This window comes from Lepisma saccharinum, chromosome 10 (genome assembly GCF_977018435.1).
Source record: "Lepisma saccharinum chromosome 10, izLepSacc3.1, whole genome shotgun sequence".
NCBI classification, from domain to species: Eukaryota; Metazoa; Arthropoda; class Insecta; order Zygentoma; family Lepismatidae; genus Lepisma; species Lepisma saccharinum.
Genome location: NC_139238.1, coordinates 68,920,093 through 68,947,481, shown reverse-complemented (window position 1 = coordinate 68,947,481; position 27,389 = coordinate 68,920,093). Strand labels below are relative to the sequence as shown.

General features: G+C 38.3%; 1 protein-coding gene across 1 annotated transcript; it reads left to right on the top strand.

Moving 5' to 3' along the window:
* Nucleotides 1-5: 5 nt before the first annotated feature.
* RpL30 (ribosomal protein L30) lies at nt 6-24,209 on the top strand. Its single transcript, XM_083129900.1, has 4 exons — nt 6-95; nt 192-237; nt 15,756-15,901; nt 23,982-24,209. Exons 2-4 carry the CDS (start codon nt 217-219, stop codon nt 24,154-24,156), a joined length of 342 nt encoding a protein of 113 aa, XP_082986026.1. The 5' UTR covers nt 6-95; nt 192-216; the 3' UTR covers nt 24,157-24,209.
* The last annotated feature ends 3,180 nt before the right edge of the window (nt 24,210-27,389 follow it).

Genomic DNA, 27,389 nt, shown 5'->3' with positions numbered 1-27,389 from the left:
AGTTACTAAAATCTACTTCCGTTCTGGTCCTGAACGAGCAGAATCTTTAGGAACATACGCACACACAGTTAAGGAGCGTTAGCTCTGAGTTGAAGGTAATAATATTTGCTAAATTTGTACTTGTAGAACATAATATTTGTCATCACTTGTTTGTAAATGCTATATTAGTAATTTTTTTCTATTTTTTGCAGGGTACGACTTGAATAAAGCAAGAAAATGGTTGCCCAGAAGAAGCAGGTAAGAACTGCCATGCTGTACGAACAAATTCCCACGTGGTACTTTCTTAGCCATTAAGCTATTTTGCAAATTATTCTCTATGTGAACCATTGTATGTATGTGTTTTCTTTTAACCTGATGGATATTTATTTTAAGTGAAAATATCCCTTTAAGCTCAGGAATGAAAATAATATTCCCTATCTCGTATAGATACCATGCCGCCATTGAGAAGTCGAAAAATAAAATTAATTTTTAGAGAGAATAATGGACGAAATTTAATCTCTTTCTGAATGAAATCGTAGTTTCAGAAACATAAATATAGCTTAATATATTAACTCCTTCCTAATTATCCTATGATGTAGTTGTCTGCAAGTATTGGTTTGTGTTCTGACCAAGGGCGCCACCCCCCCCCCCCCCCCGCGGTAGATCGCCATAATCCTCGTAAAGTATTCAATTATGACATCATGTATACTACTATCCTGTTATGAAAGTAACTTTTTTAAGGTCTACTGAACATTTGACTGTTCCTCCTTAATTCTCACCTTCCTTCATTGGGTAACATTATAGTATAGGGGAGACTGATTTCTTCGAATTTACAGGACTGATTTCCTCCTCCCACCCCGTCTCATTATGCATATTGCAGTAAGATGATAAGCTGTTTTATTTTTGTCTGAAAATATGTGGACCCCCTCCCTCCGTACCATTGTCCTTCTCCTGGTTCTGAGTTTCTTGTTACTGAATGCATTTGGAACAATCATACACTGACTGCGACGACAGAAACTGCTGAGATGGATAAATACTATGGTACAACTCTGGGAATTACATACTGAGGAGTGTTCCCATATCACTTATCATCTGGGTTACAGTGTGACGAGCATACTAGGGCAAAGGTAGGTAGTCTGCAAACCCTACCAACTTAAAACCTAAAAGTAAACACACTACAGTTTGCATTTAAATGGATTCTTAATTTGTTACCACCACAAAAATGCAAGGAAATGCCATTTTTAGCCATCTGGGTACTATTATCGTATGGGTGAAACACCTACGAATCATATATTTCGGACTTCTTTACATTGCTAACGTGTTGCTGAACATTTCTTAAGGCGAAATAATGCATTTCTAACTAAGATAATGTTTATTTTCTCTATTTACGAGTACTTACTGTTACTTGTTGTTTCGAATCTCTAACACATTATGGCCGTGATAGCATACTGGTTTAGGGGGCGTTCTGAGAGTGTTTTGTCGATTTATGCAGTGGTGCAACCTCGTTCACCGGAAAATATCTACTTTCGTGCCCCTATTTGAAATTATGCTAATACGTCGCATTTACGTGTAGAACTTGTAAAATAACCTTGCGATTTACCACGTTCATTGTCCATACACAGCAATTCGGAACCATCTTTCTTTCGCAATTCGTTAATGCTTTTCCTTTACGCACAACACTCTTGCAACCTTGAATATTGACGTCAGACGAGGAATGCCTACGTGGTTAGGTTAGGTTCCATTAGCATAAATACAAAAAAAATAATATTTTCGCTAAGAGACGCGTTACCTTTGTATTGCCTAACATGAAAAAGGTCTCTCCTGTGACGTCAGAACACAATGTTGCTAGAGTGTTGTGCGATAAGTGACACCCATTCAGGTCGGAACCATCTTTCTTTCGAAATTTGTTAATGCTCTTCCTTTACGCACAATCATCTTGCAACCTTGAATATTGACGTCAGACGAGGAATGCCTACGTGGTTAGGTTAGGCCTGTTGGGTTAGGTTCCATTAGCATAGATACAAAGAAAAATTATTATTTTCACTAAGAGACGCGTTAGCTTGTATTGCCTAACATGAAAAAGTTCTTTCCTGTGGCGTCAGAACAATGTTGCTACAGTGTTGTGCGATAAGTGACACCCATTCGGGTCGGAACCATCTTTCTTTCGTAATTCGTTAATTCTCTTCCTTTACGCACAACAATCTTGCAACCTTGAATATTGACGTCAGACGAGGAATGCCTACGTGGTTAGGTTAGGTTCCATTAGCATAAATACAAAGAAAAATTGTAAAAACAGCTCTCTCCTGTGACGTCCGAACACAATGTTGTGCGATAAGTGTCACCCATTCGGGAAAAATGGCTTGTTCCGAACTCGACAAGTGGTTCTAGTGAAAACACGGCGAGGCTGAAACACTGGCTACGGGGTTGCATCGTCTTAACACACGGAACATTGCACTCTCATGCAAAAAGCAAATGGCGGGAGCAGAAACAGCGTGTCGAACAGAGATTTTCGCAGAAAACAAAATGCATTCACATTAAAATAGATCAAATCTACATTCAGGAACTTCCAAAACGCTCAAGAAAATGATTTCCGTAAGTACTTTCTCCTGTAAATTTGAAGGAATCCGTTTTACCCATACGATAATGTTACCGCCATCTGTACAGGCTCTAATTGAAAGTTGGAATTTACTAAGAAAATCAGGATACTTGAAAATTGGTGTATTCTGCCCCATTGATGCCCTTAAATTCAGTAGTTTTACAGAGTGAACTACCATTTGCCATATTATCATTCAACAGCTACAAAGTGCAACAACGTTTTAATTCTCTCTACTTCATTTTAACTTAAGTTCGAGGTTTTCAATTTTTTTTAGCATTTAGTTTAAGATAGAAGTGAATATGAATTGAAAAATTGGTAAATATTTAGTATCGCCCGAACGGATTTCTTCATTTTTACAAAAGAGACCTCTTGCTTTAATTAATTTCTCTGACGTTTTCTTTGATCGTTTAAGCTTTCTGACCCGGAATTCCTTTTTCTTTCGTGAGAAATATTTCCAACACCCAGAGGCGATTGCTGCCATTTCCGATATGACTTGAGATGACCGGATTCCTCTAATTTTCTTCATATTTGACATAGTCACTAATTGAGGCCTCGTAATCACGAATCTGAAGTTAAAATTTGTCATAAACGTCCAGAAATTGCGAACCATTGGCGCTAGCCCCATGAACCATTGGCACATGGTTAGGTTAGTTTCGGTTAGGTTAAGCAAACATAGTTAAATTTTGGTGTCGTGGTAGTATCAGGAATATATATATATATTTGCTTGTGAAACAAAAAATTTTGCGAAAATCTACTGTTTCCATTCCGAAAACTAACACCTTATTTTTGCTTATTTTGCAATTTCTAGACTTTTCCGACAAATTTTAACTTCAGATTCGTGAGTATGCCAAATATGAAGAATATCGGAGAGGGGTCCGGTCATCTCAAGTTGTTCCCCATTTCCTTGCTATTTGCCTGCATTCGATGACGTAACCCCATGTTTCCAAACACGCTTTTTGTTTCCTGAAATCGAAACCCTTTTTAATTTTTTTTAACTGTTTTTGCCAACCTAACCTTATCGTGCATGGTTCGTGGAGGTAATATGCAAGAATCATGGAAACATGTAAAAAAATCGTAATACAGTAAAAACTGCATATCCTGGAAGCTCTATAAGAAGGAAACCTGTAAATACAGAAAAAAAAGTCCCCAGAACGGACCGATTTTATACCTGAACATGACCTGCTTAAGGTGGAAACCTCCTTAACGCGGAAACGGAACACCATTTCAAGACCAACGAGATGTTTTTATTCTCAGTAAGACTGAAATTTCTTCCTTTATTTTTTTCGCTCGCAAGAAAACAATGCAATACTGTAAGTGGAACATGCCTCTGTTGCCACTCTCTTATCGACAACATTGTGGATATGAAAGAATGTGCTACAATACTCATAGCTATTACGATTCTTTCTTTCATGTCTTACCCTCTTTCTCCACCTTTCTTTGTCTATTTCTCCTCTGTTCTTTCGTCATTTTTCTAGTTTCCTCATCTGTTTTTCTTTTTTTTCCTTTTTGTTTCAATCTTTCTTCACCTCTCTTATTCCATCTTTCAATCTTTCTTTTTCCCTCTATGAACATTGTGCTACAATGTCAGGGGTCCCGGGTTCGAGTTCGAATCCTGGCATGTGCATGGATGTTTGTGAGTGTCCATTTTACTTTGCTTTTTGTGCCACTTTTTGGCTATTTTGCGAAGATGGGGATGAATGATGATGTGAAATTGATGAATGTATCGCATTTTTATTTATGTATGTACATGCATTAGTACACTATATTATAAGTAATGCGAAATGTATATCTGTCTTTCCATTATTTCCTGCAGCGCTCTATACTGTATTTAAAGTCAACCCTGTATAAGAAGGAAAACTGTTAAGATGGAAAATTTTGCTCGGAACCATCATGTTCCAGGATAGATAGGTTTTACTGTAGTACATAGTTTTCGGTCATTAAGGTTTGAAACACTGCTTGCGCACTGCAAATCGACAAAACAAAAAAACACGACGTGCGATAATCCTCGGTGAGTGCACGCCATATTGTCTGTTACACAAGCGAAACAAGGAAGACAAATAATGACTCGTAATATGAAAAGTTGACACTATTTTATGAAAAAGACATAACCTCACCTTAAAGAATCTTCCGTAATGCAGAATAGGTAAGTATCAGTGCTAAAATTAACGAAATAAACTAGTGAGAGGTGTTCAGGCGATACTACATTATTAATGAAAAATTTGGTAAAGATTGGTTAAATACAGCACAAAAAAAAAGTTTTCCCAACTATTTGTCCCATTGTTGTAAACTTGCACAATTTATAACAATGGCCAAATTTTACAATGGACTACCAAAGGAGAATATTAAATTATTTCTTTAACACTTAAAATCGTTTTGCTCCTCTTTTGTTTTCTGACCTAAACTATCATGATCATAATTAGGAAATGTACACTTCTATTCACATAAAGTGCCACATTTTAAAAAGTTGGATAGGTGTGTACACAATTTTCCGTGATAGGCTAGAAATGCCATGAGTAGTAGTACAGGGTTTGTCCGGAAAGTAATAGGACTGACTCGATTTAAAAAAAATTATTGAGCCAATCGTTACAATTCTTTAAAAACTTTCAAAGTAGTCTCCTTCTGCGTCGATACAGCGCTGCCAGCGCGATTTCCAATCATTGAAGGCGTCACGGAAGGCATCCTCGGAATAGCCTTTAGAGCCGCGGTGCAAGATGCTTGGATCCCCTCTGTCGTCTCAAAATGCTTGCCTTTCATCGGCCTTTTCAGGCGAGGAAACAAAAAGAAGTCCGGGGGGGCCACATCTGGGCTGTAGGCCGGCTGCGGAAGCGTTGGGATGCCTGCCTTGGTCAGGTAGCTGGTCACAAGAAAGGCGGTGTGAGCCGAGGCGTTGTCGTGGTGCAAGTTCCAGTCGGCTGTGATGTCTTGTCGGACCCGATTGACCCTTCGTTTGAGTCTCTTGAGCACTTCCACATAAAGCTTGGCGTTGACGGTTTGTCCAGGAGGAACAAATTCATGGTGGACGATGCCTTTGATGTCAAAAAAGACAATGAGCATCGTTTTCACTTTGGATTTGCTCATTCTTGCCTTTTTTGGGCGAGGAGACGCCGTCGAAGTCGAAGGTCTTCCAGCACGGTCTTCATCGGCGACCTCTTCCCGGCCCTCCGAAAAGGCCTTGTGCCACCAAAACACACCACTTCTTGCTAAAGTTACATCTGGGTAAGCCTGCTTGATCATATCAAACGTCGCTGTCGCAGATTTACCGAGTTTCACACAGAATTGAATCGCTTACCTCTGCTCTAACGAACGCTGCATTTTCGGCTTGCACCACTCACAGAAACACGTCGCGCGAAAAAGCCTGTCCTGACTCTCCGGGTGCTCGGAGACAACTGACTAGCTGCTTGTAGGTTAGGTAGGAACCCCCTCTACCGAATACAGTCAGTGCGCACGCGCTCCGAAGTACAGTCGCGGCGAAAAAAAATCAGTCCTATTACTTTCCGGACAAACCCTGTAGTGTGCAATTAAGTGTCTATGCATATACTGATGTTGCAATTGTCAGAATATTAGCGTACAAAATCCCCTTGTTAAACATACATGACTTATTAGAACTTAAAGTATAGTTGCATGGCGTTCCTCGTCTCATTCTTCTCACTTGCTCCACGGACTGGACCCTCCAATGTGTAATTTTTGGGTATGATTTTACAATACCGGACACTTCCCCAATTTCTTTCATATTTTGCATACTCAACAATTTAGGTCTTCTAATCACGAAGCTGCAGTTAACATTTCGCGCTCACATGTAGAACTTTCAAAATAAGCGGGTCCATGATCGCAACTGACATCCTATATTTCTCAAGAAAACCAACGTTTATCGCAAGATTTTGACTGTCCATGGTCGCATTTAACCTTTACAGCCCTCGAATAATGCACAGGTAGGTTAGGCTAACTTAAGTTAAAATTTGGGGTCGTAGTAATATCAGGAATATATATTTCATTATTTAGGTATTCGAAACACAAAATCGTGCGATAAACATTGGTTGTCTTGAGAAATCGAGGGTGTCTGTTGCGATCACGGACCTGCTTATTTTGCAAATTCTACACGTGAGCACCAAATTTTAACTGCAGATTCGTGATTAGGAGGCCTAAATTATTGAGTATGCGAAATATGAAAGAAATTGGGAAGTGTCCAGTATTGTAAAATCACTCCCGTTTCTGTAATGTTTTAAGTATTCGGCATATTTTGCTTTCCTCAGTCAAGACTTTGGCCCAAGTTCCTTTTGTTTTATTGCGTTTTCATCATGCTACGATAGCAATTTTTACATGGTTCGATTTTGATGTACATCTCTTAACACATACTGCAGAGTTTTAGCGATTACTTGAGATTTTGTTCAATATGTGCTTTTGTGATTAGTAGAGCCCGGAAGTTCAGGCATTTTTTTTTGTTAAAATAGGCAGGCAAAAAGGCATTTATAATGTGGAAAATAGGCACTGAAAATGAAAAAATGGCAAAATAAACCGAAAAAAGGCAAGTCTCTTACTTTTATCTATAATTTCTGGCAAAATGTTAAAATCTACATTGGGAAGAGCATTTCAATTTTCTCCATCTTGATTGCACATAACTACAAGGTGTTTTTTTAAGTTCTCAACGTTCATTGATAGTCGTCTGTCAGAGAGAATGTTTTTCATAATAGAAAATGATCTTTCTACTTCGACAGAAGTTATTGGAGCATGCATAAGACAAGGTAATGTAGCTGGACTCATTTCGGTAACAGCATTTTCACCTTTTAGCAGTGGCAGTCCCTCCATGGAACAGAGGGAACATGCTGTTCCCTTCTACTTATCACCCTTTTTAGCTATTTAAATTATCTATAATTACATAATAAGAACACTTCTTTCTTCCGAAATAAACACGCCGAAGAAAAACTTTTTTACGTCACCTAGCCTCATCGTCCCACCCTCTGCTGTCTGTTGCCGAGTATTTCCGACCACGCGCGAAGGTAAACGATCCTCCTGGTGCCGTGGAAGCTGAATTCTCTAGCTGTTCCCTACGAGAGACATAGCAAATTTGTTTTCCTTCAAGTTTTTGCTATGTGCTGAAGTTTAATTGCGTCGTAGTGATAGTTTTGAGTGTAGTAAGTCTATAGTTTCCTAATCTCATTGCAAAATTGCATCTGTCATTCATAACAAACTGGAAAAATCTTCTACAGTCTAAGCGTCTGCTAAATGCCTTGGATAAACGCTGCGAAATATCTTCCGAGGGAACAGCTCGCATCCACCTGTTCCATCAGCCCCAAGATGCACGCAGCAGCAGGACAAAGCGAGTGTTGTATGATCGACCGGCTGAAGACGAAAGATTTTAGTTCATTGAACTTTACAGAAAAGACAGCAAACCAACACCTATCCTAACCGAATTAGAAACTAAAACTAAATCGTACACAAGGCATTTTCAAACAAGTTACTACAACTCTGTAACTGTATACTCTTCCAGTGGCAAATTATTGTTGTCCTTGTTTGTTCCCGAGAAGGGAGTTTGGAACAGTTCGGGTTTTGTCACAATTTCTACAAATGTAGTGGACGCATGGACGTCCGCAGGAATTTTTCCCAGGGAAAGCAAAGGAAGGCATTTTTTTCCAGGGGGGACAACCAAGGTACCTTTTCCCCAATAATAGTGTTGTACCCTCAAAAAAACATTGCTTAAATTTGAATTTATCATATTCATGCAATAATTAACACATATTATTGTGGCTGAAATGAAATTATATGTGACAAATATATAATTTTTGGTTGACTTTCATTTTCCGGGGGGGACACGCCCCCTCCCCCTTGCCCCTCTTCTGGATGCCCGTAAGTGGAAGTCATAAAAAAAACTCGGCCATCTGATTGCCATTATTGCATTGAGGACGTTTGAATTACAATGCTCAACTATAAAAAAAAATGTCAACTTATTCTACAAATGTCCTCTTCCGTAGTCGAGCGGGTTCACTCGTCTTGAGATCGTTCGCTGCGGGACAGCGTAGGTTCGAATCCGGCTCTGGTCGAAATTTATTCGTCCTACGTATAGGGCCGGTGGCAACCCACCATCGTGAGGAAATTGGGAAGCTCCGAGTGAGTGAGCGTAACCCGGTCAAGAAGACCCACAACAACGGCTGGGGGTTCGTCGGGCTGATCACCCGTCACCCCAATACTGGTCTGAGAGCTCCACGCTATAACAGGTGACGGAGGAACAGTGTGGGAGGGAGACCAGCAGTCGGTAGGTAAGCCAAGGCCCTCCAAGGTCTGTAGCGCTGTGGGTTAAAAAAAAAGTTATATCATATTTGCTTTAACATTGGTATTTTCATAATTTTAACGTGCTTCATGTATGTGACTTCTGAAATTTTTTACCATATGTTTCATATGTTTATTTGGTTCATTTGAACAAGGGTTGAATTTTACTTGGTCTACTTTATTATATTACGATAGGTATGGGAGGGGAGGGGGCAAGTGCATGTCACCTGTTCCCCTGCCTGATTTAGCACCGCACGCCACTGCCTTTTAGAATATCACAAATTGTTTGAGGTCCTCATTTGCACTCACTACGTGCTTGCACTTTTCCACAACAGCTCACCCCTTTTCTCCTGGCACTTCCATCATCTGCTGCATAAATTCCTCGAAGATTTTCATGGATGCTATAAGAGTCTCACCTCTTTTCTCTAGCTTTGAAATTGTCTCTGGCAATGCACCATAATGTGCAAAAATAAACGACAGTTCATTCTTCAGTTCTGAATAGCACAGGAGTTTTTGCACTTCACGAATTGAAGCTGCTTCATTTTATGGAAGAGCATCAATCACCTCACTGATTTTTTCAAGGTGGTTAGCATAATATATAGCTGCTGATATCCAGGTTCCCCATCCCGTCAAGACTGGTTGCGGAGGTAAACTAAGCTCAGGCCAAATTTTCTAGTTCGAGAGGGAAATTTCAGAAATATCTTCTTTGTGTTCGAAATCAACTTGTCCACTTCTGGGTGCAACACTAACTTCTTTGTCGATTCTGTGCATTTCGTGGGCTACACATGTGATTTGAAGCATGTTCGGGAAGAGAATTTTCAATGCTATGGCAGACTTCCTCATGTAGGGAGCTGCATCACTGATAAAAAGTAACACGTCTGTTACGTTACATGTGGCAACTGTGCTGTTGACACATGCTGAAATATAAAGTATTTTTTTCTCATGGTTGATTGTTTTTTATTGTTTTTTCACATATCTTGCAGAGAAGAATAGTACCGTCTGTCGAAAATGTGCTTTCACCAAATTCACACACATAAACTAAAGAACTAAACTAAAGATATAGAACTTGATTTTGGAATCCATGCAAAGGCCCTTCGGCATTAGTGCTGTTTCTTGTCAATAACCTGACACGGACGCTGGACGTGATGACGTAATACCCGAGTTCAATATTACTTTAATAATAAGGTGAAAATTATTCACATAATAAACTGAAGAAAAATAAATACCAACAACGTTTTTTGGTAGAAAAATAATTTATCCTACACATTTTTTTAAAGAAATTGTCAAATTTCATTGAAAAAGGCATTATAATTAAAAATAGGCAGTGGGATCCCAAATAGGCAAAATGAAAAGGCTTCTAAAACATTCGAAACAACATAAAAAACGTATATCCGAAAAAAAATTATCAATATATGCAGTAGATAAATAGAGGCATTTAAATAACTTTTTTTCAAGTCCAAACAGTGCACATTACTTTAAGGAAGGACCAGATTTCGTGTGACAATGATTTCCAAAATTCTACGATAATTAGTCTTTTGTGCTAGGAAAAATATAAAACAATCTGAACCGTTACCGCTTTTATACTTGTTTTGGATTTGTAATTAAGAATTTGAGATAAGGGGATATTTCCCTGTATACATTGAAGGGTGCAATATGGTCATATGCACCGATGCATTCAACAATTTTAATTCAATCATTCAAACTTAAGCAGATTAGTGGAGTCTGGTTCACTAAACTGTAGCACAAATGTTAGTCACATTTCTAGGTCACAATTTTAGTCAATGCTGGAAACAATCACTTACAAACTTTAATTTTTGCATGCTGCAACTAGTGTATTTCAGTTGTGATTTTAGAGGTTTATAATTTATTTTGCAACTAGTTATATAATCTTACATGGCATAGCAACCAATAGATAGATATTGATCATTGGTTTACAAATTTGTTTTGACTTTCCTTATGTGTGTGTCCTTAGATCCACCACCTTATTTGATACCCTGGCATGGAAGCTGTGTTGCTAGTTTCAGTCAAGCAGAATCCTGTTGTTTGCATATTTTCCTAGGTTTCATTGGTGGCTGGCAGCTAGTATGATGGGTAGTGCCAACGTGTTCAAGAAATCGAAAAATTTTCGCTAGCATATGTCATAGAAATCTAATGAAAGAGGTAATTTTAATGGAACTTTGTTTACTAAAATTGCAGACAAAAATTCAGAGTTCCTAAGATTGGTGTATTTTACTTCGCATTTGTACTCCTTTTTGCTAATGGCGAAGATAAGGATGAGTGAACACTCACAAAGAACACCGATGCCCAGGCCGAGATTCGAACCCGCAATCCCTGGCGCAGTAGCATGCACTGCGGCGGTTGGCCAGAGTTTCTAGGAAATAAATGTAACTCTTAAAATTTCGACTCCTGTCACCTTTACCATTTTTTTGATATTTTTAAATAGAATAGATGTTTAAATCTGGCGTGGGACAGCCAAGTTGTTTAACTTTTAATTTAATACCGTATAGTAACTGTGTATGTATTGCTCTAATCTGACTCATCTTTACTAACTACCCTTCCTTTCACACACCATCGGACACTTTCACTTCACAATAGAGAAAAACACTGAACAATTAAGAGACACTGAGTCGATCACGGTATTATCGCCTTGCTTTGTTTATAATTTGCAACCCCAGCATGGCAGACAGTACATCAACAATCGGTGTTACTAACAACTGAAATATGATTATCTGCTAAATGAACTGTAGATCTACAATTTTTAGAATTCAATGCAAGAAATTGGATTATATCTCCAAGTGAAATTCTTATACCGATAGATTTTCCGTGTGATTTTTTTACAAATATTAAAGTAAAAAAATCCCCTGGTGATGCGAATTCCCTGTGATATTTAGGCAATTCTTTTGTACAGAAAATGTCTTCAATATTGTCAACGTCATTTGCAACACATGAGTGTCTGTGTGCGTGAGAGCAAGGGATATATCTTTTCTTAAGGAAGAAATCGATAACATAAAAGTCTGGATGGCTCTTTACTCATCTATCTAAATGGTTATATATTTGGGGAAGATATTATGTTCGTTCTTGCCAAGTATGCAAGAAAGTATCTTCCTTGCGAATTACTTTTCCAACGACTATTACAAATCGGTCAGGATTAGTCACTTCTCTGTGAAGTTTGCAACTATGTCAACACAATGCGAAAGCTCTCGCGTCGTGCCAGCCAAAAAAGGGGCACAGCTGGTTGTCTTATGGCTACCACCTCCTCGCTCGTTAACTGCGGAGACTTTTTCATGCCTCTGCACACAGGCCACACTATGCTGGCCCAGAGCAAATGAGAGAACAGCTGGGGATGCGGCGCAGGAATTGAGGTGACCGTAAGCTCGAACGCTTAAGAGATTTGAACCTCCTCGTTCGTAAATGTATTAATTTAATTATATTTTGGCAAAGCAAGTGCTTTTTCTGAGGGTAGAGCCATGTCACGGCGGCTCTCCCCTTAGAGCCGCCGCTGCTAGGTTTGAACCCAGGTGGAGGCATTGCATGTGTTGATGTCATAAAATATCAGACAATAGCCTATATCAGAACTTGCCCCACAGTGGAATGCTCTTTGGATGAAAGACTTTACATGGGATGCGTAGCTCTAGTTGTAAGATATTCAAATATAAAGACACACACTTCTATTTCATATTTTCTTATTTCAACAGTGAACTCTTACACAGAGTTTACCAAAGTAAGAGTTTCTGCATGAGACTAGGATTGTTTAAGGTAATTAATGTTCATTTACCTGGCTTGGAGGTATGGTCAGCCAGTTCTGTCACTGGCAGCAATTTCCTGGACAGGTTTCATGTTTCCTAAATGAAGTTTTTTAATAGCAAATTTGTCTTCCTGTATCGTGTTTACCAATGACCTTCCAAAAGTAATTCGGTCTCAGTGGCTCTTTATGCCCAAGTCCTTTTCTTTAATTTTGTCCGTATTGGTTTATCACAATATCCCATATTTAGTTCTTGAGCAATTAATGTATCCATATGAGGGAAATCACGCGAATCAGTATTTTTCCCCGTTTACAGGGAACCGTGAAGTCAGGTGTTGTTTACCACTAGTTAAAATAGTACACTTTTTTATGGGTTAGCCACTCCTCCCTATTCTGCCTTTGGTCTTTAGCTAACGATTTGGATTTATTTCTTTTCTCGTACTTCTGGTTCGCAAAGAGACTGACTCTATGTTTTCACCTTGACATTCGTGAAGTGAAGGGAGTTTTCAGTAAGTGTCAGGACTGGCACCAATCAATACCCACGATCTCTGAGAATTTAATGAAAATATATATACTGAATAAATGGTTCGTTGTAAAGGGTGGTTGCTGAAATCCATTCACCTTTAGTCTCCATAAAGTCGCACTACATCATACACTTCAATGCCAGACTACAAATATGTTTGTAATTTCATTCTTGGACAACAATATGAACCCCCTGTAAAGGGAAAAACTATATGCCCAGTGCTCGAAAAATCTTCAGAGCCAGGCACCAGCTCTTAAAATCAGGTGCCAAGGTAAAAATATCAATGTCTAATGAAAATAAAATAAATCATGTTCATGTATATGTTTTGTGAGCTTTAAATTGCAATTTGAAAGGTACAAATTTACCGTTGTGTTGAGAGGCTGCGCACTGGCGTATTAACTGTAGTTTAAGAAAAATACCCAATTTATCAATTTTTTTTGTTGAACACACATGGAGTCTCACATATATTATCTGTCGATGCATCCAACATTAAACTTACATACTTTTGTTCGTGCAGTTCACTGATTAATTTTTTTAAAGTACCAGGTGGTTATAATTAAAGTGACTGTGTTCAGAGTGGTACAGCACGGGCAGTCTGAAACTTCGTAGATATGCTAATGAAGCAATGTGCTCGCGAATTATGCAAAAAAAAAAAAAAAAGTTCAAATTCTCGCCACCAGGGTAAAAAAATGGTGCTGTAAGCAGTCAAAACGTGGTATAGTTACAGGAAAAAGGCAGGAAAGATCAAACACATGAAAACAATGGTTCTGGCATGTTTATTAGGAACTATGGTTACAAGAACTGTTCAATATGGCCTCCCAAATCAACAACATGCTGCATTCGTAACACAGCATGGTCGTCGGTTGCTCGCAGCATGTCTGGTGAAATCTGAGCAACATGTCGTTGTATGCTAGCCTTCAGATAAGGCAGAGACCGGACATGTCCCTGATAGACACGATCTTTTAAATATCCCCACAGCCAGAAGTGACATGGATTAAGGTCGGGGGATCTGGAAGGCCATGCATCTAGAAACTGCCTAGAGATGATGTCATTAGTGAAGGTTTCTCACAGCAAATCTTTCACTTGGCGAGCGACATGTGGTGTTGCCCCATCTTGCATGAAAATGGTGGTGTGTTCACAGTTCCGTTCTTACAAAGCTGGAATCACGTGTTGCACAAGGAGGTCCTTATAACGTGCAGATGTCACTGTATACCTAACAGGCCCTCGAGGTGTCATCTCCTCGAAGAAAAACGGACCAAGAATGAAGGAGCTAGTGAACCCACACCAAGCAGTCACGTAAGAGTGCAATGGTTGTTCCTGCACAACATGTGGACGAGTGGAACCCCATATGCGACAGTTCTGAGTATTCACTGCACTGTCCAGAGTAAAATGCGCCTCGTCAGTCCACAGAATATTCCCCGGCCACATGTCATCCTTCCATGTATGCCAAAAACCGATGGGCAAACTCACGGCGTTGTGGAATATCTTGGGGTTTCAATTGGTGCACAGTTTGAATCTTGTAGGGATACCAGTGTAAAATGCACCGCAAAACCTTGTGAACTGTTGACCAGGGGAGTGACAATTCACGTGCCACAGCTCTAGCACTGGTTGCAGAAGTTGAGGCATGTGCTGCACGGTCAGCTACAACTACAACAACTTCATCCACAACTTCCACGGGGATGGGCTGCCTTCCTCTCCCTGGTGCAACACCCAATTCACCTGTTTCCTCGAATTTCTTCATCTACTTCAGCCCATTAATTGACATGGGCCCTCTTCTCAGCCCTTTCTGTTGGCGATATTTCCGCAGTGCACGGTCTCTCTTCGCAATAGCCATTACTTTTTATACGGAAAAATTCGAACTTTTTAATGTTCGGCGAACATTAACATCACTAAAGGAGAAAAAAGCAACAAGCGTCACCAACAACAACCAGGGAGCTCACACAATGGTTGGCAATGCCACCGACTTTGACGTCAGAGTTACGGAAAATTCCACGTTTTGACTGCTTACAGCGCCATTTTTTACCCTGGTGGCGAGAATTCAAACTTTTTTTTTTTTTTTTTTTTTTTTGCATAATTCGCAAGCGCATTGCTTCATTAGCATATCTACGAAGTTTCAGATTCCTACTCTCATTACAGCCCGTGCTGTACCACTCTGAACACCGTCACTTTAATTATAACCACCTGGTACTAGAGTGAAAAGTGGGAAGGGGACAATGATGAGGAGTAGGAAATTGTTACTAATCCTATGGAATGTGCACAATATTGATAAAAAATTCATTTGCTAACTTACACTGTACTGCAATTTGAACTTAGAATCTTTAAAATTTCGTACATACAAATTAAAAAATGCCAACATTACAGCAAAATATCACAGTGGCCAGGCTGAAATTTTCAGTCTCTATGGCTACCAGCTGACCGGGGTTTTTCGAGCCCTGTACATGTCCTGAAACCTAACAATTGTAGCATACCTAAAACACAAACATGTAGTGTAATTATAATGGCAACACAGGGAGGTTCACAAATTGCCACATGTTGTTCATAGCATACTATGCACCTGCATGCAATTTCTGACCATTTCTCATTCAGATATACAAATTTGATCTAAATGATAGTGTACATTATTCAGTGTGTGACCAGAAATTTTCTCATTTCAGAAAAAGGCGATGGAGAGTATCAACTCTCGGTTGGCGTTGGTGATGAAGTCTGGGAAATACGTCCTTGGCTACAAACAGACACTGAAAACTTTGCGGCAAGGAAAGGCAAAACTTGTGATCATTGCCAACAATTCCCCTCCGCTAAGGTGAGACTGAGAAGTAGGCTTCCTCCATTCCTGGGTGTTGAATAGCAATGTGTCTGACATGGAGTTTATTAACCAACAAGGGTTTCAAAATTGTAGCACCAAAGGCAAATATGTTCTTTCTACTGGGTCATTCCCAGTCCCCCTTGCCTAATTGGATATGTAGGTCATGTAAATTGAATGTGATATTTTGTAGACTGCGTTGAATGTTCACCAATGGCTAGGTTTTGTGGGGAATAATATTGTTATTTTACTGCTTTTTGTGAAATTAATTTCTCCAGAGATACCTTTCTTCCTTACTCTCTCTTTTCCTTAGGGAAGTAGAGAGAGGGGGAGTCTCTTTGCCATCCTATCTTTCTCTCTCTGTGCAAAGAAGAAAGAGGAGAAAGTGAAAAAAAGAGAAAAGTGCTTTCCTCATTCTTTCTTTTTCAAGAGAGAGAGAGAAATATTATTTTCTCTTCTCTTTTATTCTCTGACTCTGAGTGAGGAGGGAACAACCATGGCACCTCTGATGTCAAAAAATATTTTTTTTTATGTAACTGAACATACGAGGGTGGTTCAGCATGCTCCGCCCCTGACCCATTTCTATTGATAGTATGGACCTGTAATTTTATATGTAACATTGTTCATTCTTTAGACTAATATCCACAAAGTTTCAAGAATTTACAACAATTTCTCTCTTTCTTACACGTTGATGATCAGTAAGAAATGTAGCCACATGTGATACAATGGAAAAATCTGAGGTCCGAGCAGTGATAAAATATTTACTCAAGAAAAATCTAACACCGAAAGACATCCATGCAGATATGGTGGGAACTCTTGGAGACTCTAGCAACTCATATGATCCAGTGAAGAGATGGGCCGTGAATTTAAATGTGGTCTGCAGACCTGTGAGGATGAGCATGGTGGTGGCTCATCTGCAACGGTGACCACAGCAGAAATGATTACAAAAGTGCATGACATGATTTTGGCAGACCGGCGAGTGACTGTTCGCCATATAGCAGACACATGTGGCATCTCAACTGGCAGTGTGCATTCAATTTTTCATCATCATTTGTTAATGGAAAAAATCTCAGCACATTGGGTCCCGAGAATGCTGACGGTCAACCAAAAGAGGACACGTCGTGTGACAAGTCAGAACCTATTGCGGACAATAAAGGCTGACAAGCCAAAGTTTCTGAAGAGATTTGTTACAATGGATGAAACGTGGGTTCACCACTTCGATCCCGAAAGTAAACGCCAAAGCATGCAATGGAAACACCCCCAAAGAAATTCAAGGTTCAACCATCAAAGGGCAGGGTGATGGCATCTGTGTTCTGGGATGCAGAAGGAATCCTTTTCATAGATTATCTCCAACAGGGAAAGACAATCACAGGTGTTTATTTTGCAACCCTAATTGAAGAATTACGTACTGCCATCAAGGAGAAACACCGCGGAATGTTCGCCCGTGGTGTGTTGTTCCATTGTGACAATGCTCCCGCCCACACCTCACAAGTTGCGGTGGCTGCAATTCATGCAGCAGGGTTTGAAATTGTCCCTCATGCCCCTCATGCTCCATATCTGGCCCCCAGTGACTTCCACCTGTTCCCGAACATGAAGAAACACCTTTGTGGAAAACATTTTGCCAGTGATTCCGAGGTTATGGATGTTGTGAATGCTTGGTTGCAGGACCAACCAAAATATTTTTTTTCTGTTGGGATTGAAGCACTGGAAGGTCGATTGGAAAAGTGTGTTAATGTTGCAGGGGACTATGTTGAAAAGTGACAGTGATTTGGTTTTCCTACGAGGGTTCCTTCTATGTCAGGGGCGGAGCATGCTGAACCACCCTCGTAATTACACTTCCAAAGGTACAGGCCATTCGGTTGAGCTTGAGCTTTGGCCTTCCGATGCTCAGAAGCATGTCGCTCAGCGCAACAATGCGAGAGTTCCACTGAGATTATAGTTGGTAACTGCCTTAATAATTACCTATAACCATAATCTGACTTTAAGAGTTTATTGATAGGGGTGTTCGGAACTTACTGGTGTCTGGATTTAGTTTTTTTTTTTTAAAAAAAAGTGACAGTTTGAGAAAAGAAAAGAATGACAGGATGCTTTGTGTCTGTGAAACCCTTTTGCGAAAGAAGCTTTCTCTTCCTTTCTTCAGAGAGAGAGAGAAGTCTGTTCCTCTTCCCTTCCTCTCTGTGTCTCTCTTTGAGAGAGAGAGAGATCTTAAGTCTCCTCCTATTCCTCTCCGGGGGAGGGCCTCAACAATGGCGCAGTGGTAGCGGCATCGCCTTGTAATGAAGGAGTCCCGGGTTCGATACCCTGTGGAGGCACATAATGGTTTGGATCCCACTTTAAACTGTAGGTTCAGTCCCAGTTAGCCTTACTGTGCATAAAGTGGACTTAAAACACCAAATCAATCAATCAATCAATCAATCCTCTCCAGGGGAAAGAGGGGGGCAGATCATGTTACCACCAGGAAGGTGATCATTGACCTGTGCTGCTTAGGGTGTTTTTGTTCAAGAAGCTGAGTTGAAAACTGGAAAGAAGAATGGAGGAAGCAAAGTCAGGGTAGAGAAATTCTCAACCTGCATAAGTTTTTGAAGAAAGAAGCTGACAGTGGTCTTGCGTTCAATGTGTTTTGGGGGCTACTGGTGTGTCAGTAAGTACTTTGAAATGCCTCTTAAACAAAAATGATCACAACAAAGTAACTGGGAAGGGATTAGTAATGCGTAACAAAACATGCAGAAGAAAGAAATTGAAGAGTTATATGGACGGATTTGACGTGTATTGTTCATAGAACAATTAACGAATTTCACGATTATCAAGGACAGCATTCTACTTTAGATTCGTAAGTAATTTATTTAATGAGACAACAGCATATAGTGGTTGCTGCCAGTTTCATGTCTAGTAGAATTGGAACTTCCACAGACGGCAAACATTTTCTGCTTTGTGTATGCCACAGCTCAAGCTATACAGAATTTGCTGTATGATCACAATCAACAATGTCATTTTACAACTGAGACATGTGATTCATCAGGTTTAGGAATGAGGAAGGGGTTAGTGAAGTTTGCTATTTTGTTACATTCTCGAATTGAACTCGTGCGTATTCCACATGGTTAGCACTCTCAGCTTTAATGTGAGCAGTCCCCATTGGGAGCTTGCTGCACTCGAAGGGCTGTTGATCCATGGAGTTTGCGAAAACAGAGACATAATATTTGAAGGGCTCGGGTGTAAAACATGGTAACATTTTGGTCATTTTTGAGTTCCAAAGTAAAATGTGCCATTCTTCAATTTTCGAGTGAAATTGCCTTTGTTTTTATATTTGCATTGCACTCGGTGAAGCCTTCTGAAATTGGTAAACACAACACGAAAACAATTTATTTACAGTATAGCTTCTAGTAACCTTTTTCCTTAATGAACTCAGAAAATGTTTTACACCTGACCCCTTCATTTAATATTGAAATTTTTGGAGACATCAAGGTAGGGAATTTACAAATGTGGCAGCAAAGGATGCTTGGGCACAAGATAAGAACATTTTCATTTGCAGCGAATGCAAGAGTAGTAAAGAAATGACTATCCACTTTGCAAGTTGGCTTGCAGTATTTCTCCTCTTATTACTTCCATTTCTCCTGATTTTCCAGTTACGTTGCAAACACTCTTCAACTTCCTCCCATATGGCCTGTGTAAATAATTCTACATATGATGAAAGTCTATTTGTAGGATGTTGGCATATGTAAACTCCATGTCACTAACTTTGAGGGGCCTATGGAGAAGTCTCCTATGTAGTACTAAATGAGAAGCATGTACTTGGGCATTAATACATGTGAAGCTGCTTGAATTTACTAATGTTCAGTTATGGGTTACAGCAATTTTTCCAATACACTAACTTAAGAAATATGATAGAGGGTAAGTCTAATTGATGGTTCCAATTTCAATATTTTTGTAAATCTATATTTTATGTACAATTCGCACTTATGAAAAGGAATATGCCTTAGCAAAGTTACAAAGTTTGTAAAAAAGTATAAACTAGAAATGTTGAGTGTGTGTGCATAACAGCACAAGCACAAAATCAAAGTCGTTCACAGCCTGTCAGTGTCAATTTCTGCAATTTGCCCTCACTGGTCAAACACTCAATGTGCATTTCTACCAGCACAGAAATTGACAGTTGACATGCTGAGAGGGATTTCCTGTTAGTGCCATATTACATGTGGTGCACATGCTCAACATTCCTTGTTTGTACTTTGTCTATGAATGCTGCAACTTTGTAATTCTGCTAAAATAAACTTATTCATGACTGTTAGTACCATTGCACCAGTCTGAAAGACATGGCAAGCCCTCGTCATAAAAACCCAGGGTTGACTAAGATAGCAGCTAGCCTCAAAGCAAGTGCCTAAATGTCATACAGATTGAAGTACATGATATGTTACCCGTTTTGAGAAGTGTGCCTGAAACAAGAGGAAGCATGGAAATAACAGGCCATTGGTATCTGGAAATATTTACAAGCAAATGTGAAAATTTCAAGCACATAATAAAGATGGGGAAAAAGCATATTTATCTGAATATCTTTCGATATATTATTGCAGCTTGCAATTTTAGCAAGTAGGCTTTCAGTGATGTTTGTTGTAGATTTTGATGTATACACCTACCATCCCATTAGCATTTGCAATAGTTTTAAAGCTAATGATTAAATCGCTAATTATTTTGATACTTTTTCTTATTTTTCTCAGTTTTGCTGAAGAATCAATTTCATATATTATTCTACGTGTAATAATTTGTCAATTTTATGTAGCAACTGCTATTGTGACAAGTGGAAAAAGAATACCTCAAAAGTATAATGTGTATTTTAAATGTTTTAAATACAATTGGTGTGCTTTTGACTCATTTTTAAATCTTATTTTATCAAGATCTAGTGAAGGTTAAATAGTAATATATTATCAAACACAACTTGTAAAGAAACAACACTCGTTCATGATAATTCATATTGCATCTACAATTTTACAAATTCTGTTCTGCAGAATGTGCTCAGTAAACTTCTATCTAAGTATATATTTAATAACAGACTCAGCCATTACTGCACGGCATCGGAGTTACCTCTTTTACTCACCAATCTCGGAGGGTAAACTTGTTTCTCTTTTTACTCCCAGTTATCTGCCGTTTCCATTTGTGCAACAGATATTCATGAGTTGAATGTGAGCTTACTCTTGTGAGTAAATAATACTGGTGCAGTGGTTGTCAGCTCTCCTTTTCATAAGTACTACTTGTGTTTACCTCTGCTTCATAAAAGTATTTAAGTTAGGAACATCATCTTAACTTGCCCTATGTAAATGAATTCAAATATACATTGTGATCAATTCATTGAGAGCAATGGAAATTTTTTCTATCTGGTAATAATGAAACCCTTTTTAATAAATGAAAGAGTATTAAATAATTTGATTCATTCAAGTAAAACAATACAAATTGAGTGTTCAGATACATGACAACCTGGAAGAAAGCTTTTAATCTTTAAATAATATTTTTTAAATGTTTCCTAAAGACCACCTGGATTGAGTTTTTTTATAGTCTGGGAAAAAGAAACAATCTTACTTATATTCTAGGCATTGTTAGATGAATATGAAAGTAAACATGTGCTATGAAGGCATGTATGTGATAAGGTAAACACCATGACATGATACTCATTTATTATTGGTTGGTGAACTCTAATGTCACTTCATGCAAGAAGAATGTTCGAAAGAGTCTGGTGCCTTACCGACTAGACCACCATGGCTGCCATTACAAATCAACACGCTAGTAAATAAATTGGATATTAGAGCATAATGTTGCAAAATTAGACAAATATCCATCAACTGAACATTGGTAACTTTATTTCCAAAATTTGATGTATGCAGCATTTCTTTGAAGTCCTATTTTAGTATTGTTAGAAACTTTCACCCAAATTTCATGAACCCAGGCTGTCAGCTGGAAGTTTGTTTAATTATGTAAGTATTACTATTTTTGTGTTAGGTTTTGTCTTAGTTTATTGTTTGTATAAATAGTAGTGTGTAATTAGTTATGACTAGAGGCACATATTTTTCGTAAATAAAAAAGCAAAATTTCTGTACAAAAAGTCAATTTCGGGTTCAAAAGCTGTAAATAAAATAAAATTTTGCTGTTATAGCGGTGAAAAAGCACTATATAAAATCACCTTTTGATTTTAAAGTTCGAATATAATCCCAAATTTGATTTAAATAATGCCTTTATTACACAAAATAAACATATCCCTTCTAATATCATATTTACGTCCTTACGAAGTTTATTCCTGTATATAGGGGTCCATTTTTGCTTCTGAAATATTTACAGCAAAATTAATCAATTTTCTGTGAATTGCAAAGCTCTCAAGATAATTCTGACTTCAGAAAGTGTCGCATCGGTAAATAAACTCTAAATTTTGTGTTTAAGGGTCTATTTTGCAATTCGCAGCTCATTTCACATTGCTTCATGACAAAACAAGGTAGAAAACTGTACCTCACACCTTTCAGAAACATGAAAAATTAACATTATATTGTGTTATTTAACACTTGGTGTTTTCGTCAAAAAGTAAATATGCATGCCTCTAGTTATGACATGTATTGTTCAATAGTGTTGCTGATTAAATATTGCCTGGCAAATTGTCCATTCTCATATTGAGCTGAAAAATTGAAACAAAACCACAGCAAAGCAGTTTGAAACCCCTACAACTACCATAGGTATAATGTCATTTGTCCAAAATGCTGTAGTGGACAATTTGAAAGTCAGTTTTTAAAAGTCATCAATGAAGTCTGAACTTTTTATGTTCGTGATGACAGTTTGCGAGATTTTTTTTTCTTATTGCATATTGGGGTCTTACTTATCAGAGAACCTTCTTTTTCAGTCTGATTACATAAATATTTTTAACTTTTATTATCCTACTAAGAAGTTATTTTACTGCCCATTGCACCCAGATATTGAAGTATTTCTCGAGCCCTGAGTTGCTGTAAATCCTGGGGTAGTCAAATATTCCAGTTTGTTTGTTTTCTTGCCGATTTCTGTGGTGGTGTGGTAAGGCGCTATACCAGGGTTCCCAGGTTTGAATCCTGGCCAGTATGAGTGTTCTTTGTAACTGTCTTTCCATCAATTTCACCACATCACTCATCTTCATTATTACTCTGGTTGACATGGGTTTCGATGTCATGCAGATGACTGTTGTCTGTAATTTCAGCATGCTGATTCCAAAAATGAAATCAATTTTTACCCATCACATCTAGTTTTTTTCAGAAAACATCAATATATTTACTGCCTTAATTTTACAATAAAATTTCAGTGATCAGCATTCAAAATACTTCCAGCAACACCTATTGATTTGAAAAATTGGATTTTTTTTTCTCAAAATGTCGACCTGTTAGCCAAAAGTGACAGAAAAGCTAACTAAAAGAAGTCAAGGTCCATCATGTTTTCTTATCAGTATCAAACTTAATAATACGCCATGTTATTCTAAAGTCCCTTTGTTTACAGTACATTATCTCATCTTCATAAAAATACTAGTGTTTCTCCAAATGCTGCTACTGGATGTTTTCTGTAAGTAATTTTCTATGAGTTGTACAAGTCTTGCATTTTTATTGGCAAAATAATCTCAAGGTGGTCTGGAGGGCCTATGTCAGGGAATTAGCTGTGGGAAGCAGGACTTCTCAACCCAATGAATAGAGCATCTCCATAGTTCCTTTTGCAATGTGCGGCCTGGCATTACCATGCAGCAATATCACCTGCCTCTCAATTTCGTTACACAATCCCAACACTTGTCCTTGATTTTTGGATTTTCGTTCAACAGTTGATCCAGTTTTTCATCCTTCACTTTTTGGCTATCCAGAATGCTGTTTACCTTACAGGTTGAATTTCTTTTCCCGGAATTGCTGAAACCACTTCTTGCAGGTGCTGGGAATGGGTAAGATATCAGCTCATCTCTGGTCTACATGTATACAAATATGTGAAAGTATTAACCTAGGCTGGTTTTTTCAATTTATTTTGTATCCAGGACATGTGTATTTAAATTTTTGTGGCTGTGGAATACAAGAAGCAGCTCTTAACTGTGACATTTTTTACTTTGCAGGAAATCAGAAATTGAATACTATGCTATGTTGGCAAAAACTGGAGTTCATCACTACACAGGAAACAATATTGAATTGGGCACAGCTTGTGGTAAATACTTCAGAGTGTGCACATTGTCAATCACAGATCCAGGAGATTCGGACATCATACGGTCAATGCCTGCAGAAGGACAATGAACTTGATCTGTAAATTGTGTGCAATAAAGCCGTATGTGTATGTTTAAGACTTACTTTGTTTTGAAGTTATTGAGTTCTAAGCCATAGACCTATGCTTTGTATTGGAGTTTGGTTTTTTTAAATTTGCTACACATACATATCAGTGGCACATGTTCACCGGAGAACTCAAAATTTTGGTACCAGAAGTTCAATCATGTGCACAATAGGCTCACAATCATGTGCATTGTGTCTATTTTATGTCCAAACCAACACCAAAATTGTAATTATCTAGTTAATTGGAGTAATCAAAAATGTGCAAATACAGTTTTCAAACTGTTTGTGTCAAAAGTTAACAGCTGTGGAGGCTATAACACTCAATTTTTTTTCCACTTCTGAGTAAATCCATGTAAATTCAAACAGGTACCAATTACTATATTTACACATATATTGGCTGCGTTTTTTACCCCAAAATGGATGCATAGGAGGATGCAACTTGTTTGCAGGATAATGTTTAAAAAGTAATACTTAAAATTTGTTCTCAATACTACATATTATGTTAAAACTACCAGTGTAACCAGGGTCTCAATTTGTGTACTAAAAACACTTAAGCATTTTCTTGATTATAACTGGCCACTTGCAATTCGAATTTCAAGGTTACTTGAACCATGATTTCATATTTTTGTTTCTTCTCTTGTCCTGTGTGTGAAATTTCAAGAAAACAATTTTGAACTTTGCTGCCTAAAAAAAAAAAGGTGCTGCTTATACGTGCATAAATATGGGATTACATTTTGCACGTCATTATTCATCCTTGTCATGAATAATATAAATTGAATTGAGGTTGCAAGGACTGTCACATAGCTAAATGGTTAGCAGTTGGTGGAAACAATCCTAGGTTTAGTTCTGGGTTAGAGCCTGCAAAATTTTGTTATTGACCCAGTATTGTGAGTGCAGTTGGGGACCCAGTTTCGAAAGCCAGTGAATAATGTACCTGTTGGCTTAACCTATAGTTAATAACTTGATATACACTGGAACCTCAATTTCACGCTTTTCAGGGAACCAAGCTGAAAAACTTTAAATGTAAAAAATAAAAGGAAAATTTTATAAATTTAGGACCATCAATATTGAATGTATAATGTGGGAAAATGTAAAATAAATCTGGGAACGTAAAATCAGGGTTCCACTGTATTTACCTCCTGCCAGCCTCGGACAGCCATTTTCATCAATTGTCGTCATCACAACTAATCTAGAAAGGTACGAAGGAATGTAAATGAACCTAAAATAGAAATATTTGCCTCGAGAAATACAGGGTGCGGCATTCAACATTTCTCATTTTCCAAATACCATAACGGACTTATTGTACACAGAAATTACATGAAATGAACAGTGTTATGGTCTTGAATTTACAGTTCAGACTTTTTTTTATTTTAATAAGTCCTCAAGCTTGTGTCAATGCATTGTTCCTTGTACACTGGCCATTAGTCACCGCAGTCTAGTGTAACATCAGCAATTTCCTCATCAATTGCATTTTTGAGACTTTGAGATCAGGGAGGGTACCTTAGCCTTCAGGTACCCCCACAAAAAGAAGCCTGGTGCAGTGAGGTTGTATAGAGGGCCACTGAATGTCACTGAACCTGTAGAGGTCATCCGGGGAAAGCAGTACATAGTGTGTTCAAGAAAAGAATTGCTCTGTGTGATGTGGCTCTATCATGTTGAAAGCACAGGGTCTCTGTTCCATCCAGTTACAACATATCACAGCAGCACCATTATCGTCCTTGAAAAGGTAGGGGGCTGATAATTCCCTGTGCTGCAATGGTACATGAAACTGTGTACAATAAATCAGTTATGGTATTTTGAAAATTAGAAACTAAATGCCGCACCCTGTGTATGCAAAGAAGTAGGTGTTTCAGTGGCATACATATATTTATCAGAAGAACTGCCATGTATTTTGCGACTGTTCGAAATGCATTTTCATCGCATCGCGTCGTGCAACTTCAAAACTTGCAGGTAAGAAAAAACTGGTTAATAGTTTAACCATTAGGAATGAATTCTGCGTAAACAATGCAGTTTCTATCAGAAAAAGGTATCAGCATTGACTTGACATGTTGCCCTGAGCGAGGTTGGTCTGAAAGTGACAATTCGCCATTCTTGAAGCGGGAAAACCACTCGTAAACTTGTGTCTTCCCCAGAGCAGCTTCCTTGCAAGCTGTTTCAAGCATTACAACGGTTTCTGCTGCCATTTTCCCCATCAGAAAACATATTTTCACAGCGCTACGTTGTACAAACGTTTCAGCCATCACAACTATGAAAGATCAAGGGAGAGGTGCTTAACAAAAAAAATGTACGTGTCACCACGACTTCACTCAATGCTGCTGGTCGGCAAACTGATACAGAAGACATCTAGCAGTGGAAACATGTACTACAATAGGCCTGCCCGAAGTACCAATTGTGGGTGCAAAATTAATGAGGGGTATATTTTACATTGTAAAAGGTATTCTTCATTGCTTTATCGTATTATGCCAGACATCTTAAAAGAGTTGTATACAATCACATCTGGTCAAGTTGCGAATCGTAGCTCTTTATGGTACATTTGAATGTTTTCATATTACATTCCAGTAGGCTTGGGAATGTTTGTAAACAAGAAAGAAAAAAAAACTCCCATCTTAAATCAGTAAAGTTGAAAGTTTTCAAACTGCATCTCTTTGTTGAATACAGAAAACACACTACTGAATTTTAAATCCAGTGGATTCTTCTCAATTCGAACTCCAGGGGGGACATGAAAACAATTCGAATTAACAAAATCATGCATTATTAACCGTACTAAGGTGTTCATATCTAGCATACACGTAAGTTGTTTGGGTAAAAAAATGACTCATACATATTTACATAAAAAATAGGTATTTATATTTGTGCATGTGTGTGTGAGAGAGAGAGTTTGGGAGAAATAAATTTATTTCGTACATGCATGCTGCAGCACTGTATGATGACATACTTTTGTTTGCTGTTCATTTTTCTTCTTTAGGTTAATTTTCAATTCAATTGCACATTTATGTTTTGAGGAATACAAAAATGAAGAACAAATTCATCATTTACAATCATGATTAATTGAGAATAAAAGTAACAAGAAATAACATTCTTTAGATGTACATGCAAACATTACGAGGCTGCATTTCTGTATCACCAATATTCTGTTTACCAACACACAATTTTTGCACACTTGAATTCATATCTCTCTTGCAAGTGAACCTTTCACATTT